Raw genomic sequence first — 7,445 nt, forward strand, 5'->3', positions numbered from 1 at the left:
CACTGCATACCGCAGAATAATTGATGCCCTTCAATACCTTGGCCTGACCCGTACCGAACATTGCATTTGCTATCAATCGTCTCTCTCAATTTATGCACAAACCAATTGATACACACCAGGCTGCTGCTAAGCGACTACTCAGGTACCTGAAGTATACGATATTTGATGGTATTCTTATTCATAGGAAAAAATGAACTCAAGCTGCACACATACACGGACGCGGACTGGGTTGCTAATACTGACACTCGTGTTTCCACCACTGCATTTATCACCTTCCTTGGGCACAATCCTATTTTCTGGTTGGCCCGAAAGCAGCGCGCGGTGTCTCGCTCTCCTACAGAAGCTGAATTTCGTGCTTTAGCCGCTGCCATTTCTAAAACCATTCGGCTTCACTCGCTGCTTACAGAACTTGGTCTCAAGCTCGCACATGCCCCCCAAATTTTCTGCGACAATATCGGCGCCAATCACTTTAGTCTCAATCCCGTGCAGCATACCCGTATGAAGCATATCGAAATTGACCTGTTATTTGTCCGTGTTCTTGTACGCAAAGGAAAAATTAGTGTGCATCACATCCACACTCTTGATCAACTTGCTGATATGCTGACCAAGCCATTAGCTTGCCAACTATTTCAACTACTCAAATCCAAGATTGGTCTTGCTGATGGCACGTCCATCTTGAGGGGGCATATACGAACAGTTACCAATCTCATGAAATCTGCTCCAGCACATCCTAACGTTTGACACCTATACAGAATATTGTTTCCTACAATAGTACTCGACAATAACAACATATGAGCTATGCATGGTTATCAAATATAATAATAAAATCCTCCTAGAATTGTTTGACAGTTCCAATCACAGAGGATGTGCTGGAGCAGATTTCATGGGATTGGTAACTGTTCGTATAAAACCAAGTTGAGAAGCAACAGCATACTTCTTATGTTTTTGAGATCAAGCACATCGATGATACTTGATGCCTGTAATACTATTTTGAAACCAAGATCTGATTCAAACATGGGTTTAATTTGAGAGGATGATGTTAATTCTTTCTGAGTCTATAAATTCAGGCAATTGATGCTGACAAATCTCCATTTGATCTCCAATGGAGATGGAAGTCTTTCCCAAAGTCCGTAGATGATAAGTTCATAATCCACAATCTCAAGCTGTAGAACAACAAAGCAAATTACTTTCTCCCAAACGCATAGATTAGTAGCATCAATGTATCACAAATTATTGTCTTACGTCCCAAAACAATGTAACAAATTTTATTGTTTCATCTCATAATACATCATCCACGCTTCCGGCATATACAAACAAGAATATATAGAAGTAAACAAGGATTCAACCAAGTCCACACAGACATGAGAACACAAAACTATGGGAAACCAACAGCAGGTTGAGATCGGCTCTCCTCTTTCCTTGCAAGCTCTCAGACATTATCTGGGCCGTCCTTCTTCTCATGGGTTGGAGATGAGGACTCAATGGCGCCTGGTGGGGGCTGGGGAACACCATAGACTTGTGCACCCACGCCGGCGCGCGCTTCCTGCCTCCCCTTCGTCTTCCCAAGGAAGTAGCAGCCAAAGCCGAGCAAGATGGCAAAGATGATCAGAGGGAGGGAGATGACTATGACAAAGCCCATCTCTGCTCCTTGATTTCCAATAGGACTCAGATGGGAACAAGGAGTGCAAGGTGGAGAGGTGTTTATATGAAGGAAGGAAAGCTTGAGAGAAGTTGTGGAAGCTGGTGAGAGAAGGAACAGATGGGAGGAGGAAGCAAAGAGACAGATGGAAAGAGACAGCTGAGAGAGTCTTGGTTGGGAGGCGAGCTGTGCTTGCTTAGCTTCCGAGGCTAAAAAGCTGAATAAATAGACGAGGGAGCCCCTCCTTTCTGCTTTCCAGAATAATCGCATGTTGCTCGCGGGGCCCAGAGGCCAGAGTAGAGAATAAGACAAGTGGCATGACATGACCGTTTGCCAACGTTCGAATGAGTTTCAACGTTCGAGTGGGTTCGAATTGTACCTTTTTTTTTTTTTTTTGGTAGCAATAAATGGTTCCTCCACTTGGTCATCAGTCTGGAGAGAATAGTTTAGCTACGGTCTCCCTTCTTTGGTGCCTTCTCTGGTAAACTCTCAAACCCGCTCTACATTTGAGGTAGGAACTTCTCTCCCGCTTTTACATGGAAAAAAATTAATATTTGAGAGCTCATGTTGCTGGGTGATCTCAGGTACTATTTGATGAGTAAAAGATCGAAAGAAGGATTCATCTTCCTTGGTAAAAATCTACCGCCACCGCATAAATCTCAAAATTTCTAAATTTTACTAATCGACTGCTCCTCCAGAATGGCTGGTAATACCACTTAAGGGCGTTTATCTATTTGTATAGATCCCAAAATGACCAATAGATGGTCCAAAAAAAAAAACTTCTTTTGCATGAAAGATATAATTCGGATTTGCTCCTGAATCAGACCAACCCAAAAATCTCACCAATTTCCCTCAATCTTACTTTTTCTCGGTGCATTAAGCAAAACCAATTCCTCTATGTTACTGTTCGAGTCTTCCTTGTGGCCCAAACATCCATGATGTACGGTCTACTTGATTTGAAGGAGGCTGGCTTTACTTCTAATATTCATGCGTTTGAACTATGGACTTCCAAGGGTTTAATATCTATGGCGTCACCTTGGGAAGATTCTAAGAACGGATTACGTCCTCTGTGAAATTTCTTGGGACTAACAAATGTTTGCTTCTCTCCCTTTTACCGAGTAAACGAGGGATGCGGAAATACTTCATCCCTTTAAGCGAGTTAACTCTTCTTGGGTCACTAAAGATCCCATTTTTAACGTCCATAAGAGGCCGTGGCTTCTAGTATTTAGGCCAAACCCAGCCAGTCCTCAAGCACCGATTAAGAGCATGCATTCTAACCATTACAGGGCCAGGTTGTATCTTTTCGTGCAAAAGTATGATTTACCTTTTTTTCATAACATCAACCATTGGATCGTGCACTGGTCACTTAGATGCGATCTGACAGTTGATGCCGCAAGAAATTATCCCACCATAACAGAGCCAAGCGAAAAGCTAAGTGATTGCAACACTAGGTACAAAATGATTGAAGAAAGAAGAAAACCTATACATACAATTGTGCAGTAAATGAGTGATGCCTTGTGAACTGGGTGACTCTTTATATGGCGGAGCATTCCAATGATATTCTATAGGTTGATTTTCCATCTTTTTTTTTTCTCTTTTTCATCACATTTTAGTTTCTAATTTTGTACGATATATTCGTATTAGAATGGTGATGTACTGCAAATTCGGTGGCTTCTTATATGGCTCCGGTGGTGAGATTCTAAAATGGTACGATCCTTCTATTTTGTGGAGAAAAGAAAGAGAGAGAGAAATAGGCGATTCCAAGTTGGCCCTAGATGGAGATCAGTCTCTTTAACAACCAAAACTTGGGGTTCCGTATATCCAGAGGCCCAATAAGTTTTGGGAACAACGGTGGAAGCCCGACCGTCGGAGTGGGACTAAAAACCTCTAACCCAGCACAAATCTAGAAGATGGGAGTGCCAATCAACAAATAGAAATCCTGTTAGTTACCCACTCTATAACAAAATCAAGCTAATCGCATATGTGAGACACAAGTACGTAAGCCTCTCATAATGATTTTAATCAACCATCTAGTTTTAGACCAGGGGGATACTTCGGGTATCCTATTTTTTGATTTTTTTTAGATGTATTTGTACTAAAATAATATTAAATGGTACGAATTGTTCGTCCTAGTAAAAAAAATAAAACAAAAAAAAAAGTAAGGCTAACCAGAAACCTGATACATGATTGACACAAGATACTGGATAAATCATTTTTGGACCATGACAAAGAAAAGGCACATGTATGGTTATATACAGGAGTCACGCATTCTAAATCCATATAGAAAATGTTTAACAACGCCTCACGTTGTTATTTTAACATTTAATTTACCCCCATTAATAAACATGTATTTATTGTTTGCCATTTCAATTTACTAAATGATATGTTGAAGGAAGCCTCGGCGAAATAAGTAAGCTAGTCGTCCCCAAAAAACATGTTCGAAGAAGCGTTAAGAAATCCAAGAAGGTAATTATCTTCATTATTCGTTAATAATGTGATTTACTTGTTATTGATCATTTAATTTGATTATTTTTTTTTAGTTGTCAAACAACTTTTTAATATTACCCTCGAAAAATCGTAGACTCTCTATATCAATTGAGAGACCAGCTATATATCAATTTACTGCTTTCATTTCCACAAAATGAATTGTAAGAGATATGAAGATATTAACTTGAAATATCTTTTTCATTTTTTATCCAGAAAAAATGATGCAATATGTCCACTGAACCATCTGACTTTTGTTGGTTAAGTGATCCACTGCCCCCTTTATTGCAGTTGGAATGAATTGGCATGATTTGGCATCTCCTTAGCCGTTGGATGAGGCTTCAATGGTAAATGATGTGGGTGAAGCAAAACTTTAGGTTGTCTTCGTGAATGACCTATTCAAGGGAGTTCCAAAGCTTAGCAGGACATCATTATGCAAGATTGGTATATGCATAAAAATCTCCGAGTGTACATGGAGCCCATGGAGGGCTTCAAACGTCGACCATTCTAATGATTCCATCTTTGGAGCTAGACTTGAGACAAACTAAATATGAAGGACCCATTTAAATCTGACACAGTTGCCATGAATTAGGTGAGCTAAAGATGAGATAACTTGCAGTCTAGATGACTAGATGGAGTCTAGTATATAAACCCTAGCGCTATAAATGGGTCAAATTGGACCAGGACATGCTTTGTCATACTCGACCCACTTTTATGTATAACTCTTGATATTGGATCCGGATGCAATCTAATAGATGATTGGGTTGGACCGGGTCAGAACCATGAAAAATGTTTTAGACCTAACAGGTTGTCTTGTTCGGGTCGGGGTCATGTACACCTAGGCCTAACATAAAATATTCGGGTCTGATTTGGGTCTAGATATATATTCAAATACTAAGAAGATTTTATAAAAAAAAGTTTTGTTCATACTTCTTAATCAAATTGAATTCTGTCTATCAGAAATTTATTTACTACTATGATCAAAACTTTATGAATGGGACTTATTTAGAACTACAATATGCTTCAAGAGATTAATAACCTCAACAACGGGCCTTTCTTAATGTATTGAGATTAGTTTCAGTCAAAAAAAAAAAAAAAAACAAAAACAAAGAGAGAGATTAGTTTCAATACTTCTCTCTTAACAAAGTTAAAAAAGAGAGACTTGGAATACTTTCTTCAAGTCAATTTGGATCTTGTTGGATTGGCTCACATAACTAATAAGAAAATCCAAAATAAATCTATAGTTCGGATAGAGTCAAATTAGCTTGGGTCAAAATTTCTGAAATCCAGACCTAACTTGAAAAATAGAACAGGTCTAATATTTTTTTCTTTGCTTCGAACTTTTCTTTCTATTCTTTCTTTTTTTTCTCTCTTTCTTTTTTTTCCCTTCCACTTGTTTTTTTTATTTTTCTCTCTTTTCTTATTTTTTTCACATTTCTTTTTTTATCTTTTCTTTGATTTTGGAGCAGCGAACCTATCCTAGTCCCATTATGGAACAGCCAGAACACCTACCGACCGGAAGTCACCACACAAATTGAGGTAATAAAAAGTTGATGAGGCGTTGGTTATGATCAATATTTTAAGTTTTTGTGGGACGGTCACCGCACCGCACTGAAAAGACTCGATCAGGGTTGATGATATATTTTTTTATATCATTTTTTTTCTTTTGACTTGGTTGGCTATACCCATAAAATCTATATAAAATGCCGATTTTTCTTAAAAAAAGAAAAGAAAAAAAAAAGAAGACGCGGTCCTAGAACATGGGGAATACCGCACAGAAACCAAGCATGCGAGCAAGGGCAATATTGTAATTAAGTTAGAAAACATAAATAAAATCATAAAGTTCCAACTTTCCAATAACTAGGCGGCTGAGATCTGATCATGGTTCCCCTGATTTCAGCATACTATAAAATTAAAAATAACCCATTCCTTGCACTAATACCATAATGATCCCGGTACGCTGAACCGGGTCAACGCCGTAGAAAAAGTCCTCCAAGGATCGAGGGCAATTTGTCATTTCAAATATCAACTCTTTCAATACAAATTAAATAAAATAACAAAGCCAAAATCACTCCCTCCTTCCATTCCACAAAATTAGCTTTTACAAAAAAAAAAAGAAAAAAAATTGAAAAATAAGTTTCCAGAAAAGCCCCTCTCGTTGTGCTTTTGTACAACGGAACCAAGAAGAGAAAACCCGTAAAACAAACCCGTAATACGAACCTTGGGTTTGTGCTAGCTGCCGCCAGGGGCGAGGAACTCCTCGTCGAAGGAGCGGAGGAGCTCGGCCTCGGCCTCGGCGGCGGAGGCGGCGAGGAGGGAGCGGAGGACGCGGCGGAAGACGGCGACGGGGCAGGGGATCCGAAGGACGCCGCGCTGCTCGTAGCCGTACTCCTGGGCGGAGCGGCGGAGGAGCTCGACGAAGGCTGGCCGGCTCAACAGCTCGGCCCGGACCACGAACCGCTCCACCTCCTCCCCCTCGCCGACGTACACCGGCACGTGCCCCTCCGGCACCTCCTCCCGTGCCCGCCCCCCCTCCTTCCCACGCAGCGATTCGTATTGCGACGAATCCCCCACCCTCGACAGTCGTCGGATCATCTGTTTCATCTATTAATCAATGAACCAGATGAGAAATTTAGAGAGAGAGAGAGTGGGTACCGAACTACCGGGACTCCTTGGAGGCTATTTATAGTGGAATATTAATTAATTTTTAATTTTTTTAAAAAATAATCAATTAGTTTTATTAGTAAAATAAGGAGGTAGTGGAGGTGCACCAAGAGTACGTGGAAGGTACAGATGTTTGCTACCCGAAATCAAACATTTAACAGCCTGTTCATCGCACAGAATCCTGCCACGATTAAGGATACTAGGTGGGACCCACGATTACGTAGAACTTGGGGGTGGTTGAGTGGACCTTGCCGGTCTGCCTTTACACGGGAAAACAATTAATTTAAGTCGGCAATTGAACTGTTCGGGTGGACCCACATGATTTTGACGGTCCAGATCGCTTTCAGAAGCATCACAGGTACTCCTCTAGGTTTCCCGTAACTTTCACGAAGCGGTTCTGGGTTGAGCCGGGTTTGGATAAAATACTGCAAGCCGGTTCACATTAGCTTGGCAGCAAAGAGTGGATCCGGTTGCTATTAAGGTGGTAGCACAGTTGGAACGGAGCTTTGCTTCCATCGGTATGGTCCAAATTCAAAATGTACGAGCATCGATTACATATTGGAGACCGTATGGTCTCGTCTAGACATGATCGGTGGAAACGTTATCTGGTCCAACTGGCACTGAGATGGCGCTGGGGTGACATACTCATACGTGGGGT

General features: G+C 40.8%; 2 protein-coding genes across 2 annotated transcripts; both read right to left on the bottom strand.

Annotated features, from left to right (window-relative positions):
* Positions 1 to 1,243: 1,243 nt before the first annotated feature.
* On the bottom strand, positions 1,244 to 1,836 carry LOC103705415 (uncharacterized). Its single transcript, XM_008789121.6, has one exon. The coding sequence runs from the start codon at positions 1,637 to 1,639 to the stop codon at positions 1,430 to 1,432; it is 210 nt and encodes a 69-aa protein (XP_008787343.4). The 5' UTR covers positions 1,640 to 1,836; the 3' UTR covers positions 1,244 to 1,429.
* Positions 1,837 to 6,102: 4,266 nt separating this feature from the next.
* On the bottom strand, positions 6,103 to 6,788 carry LOC103705416 (auxin-responsive protein SAUR71-like). The gene has a single exon (XM_008789122.6). It carries the CDS (start codon positions 6,725 to 6,727, stop codon positions 6,356 to 6,358), a length of 372 nt encoding a protein of 123 aa, XP_008787344.2. The 5' UTR covers positions 6,728 to 6,788; the 3' UTR covers positions 6,103 to 6,355.
* Positions 6,789 to 7,445: the final 657 nt, after the last annotated feature.

Source organism: Phoenix dactylifera, chromosome 9, assembly GCF_051530095.1.
Source record: "Phoenix dactylifera cultivar Ajwa chromosome 9, Ajwa_hap1_PhDact_Kaust_v1.1, whole genome shotgun sequence".
Classification (NCBI taxonomy): domain Eukaryota; kingdom Viridiplantae; phylum Streptophyta; class Magnoliopsida; order Arecales; family Arecaceae; genus Phoenix; species Phoenix dactylifera.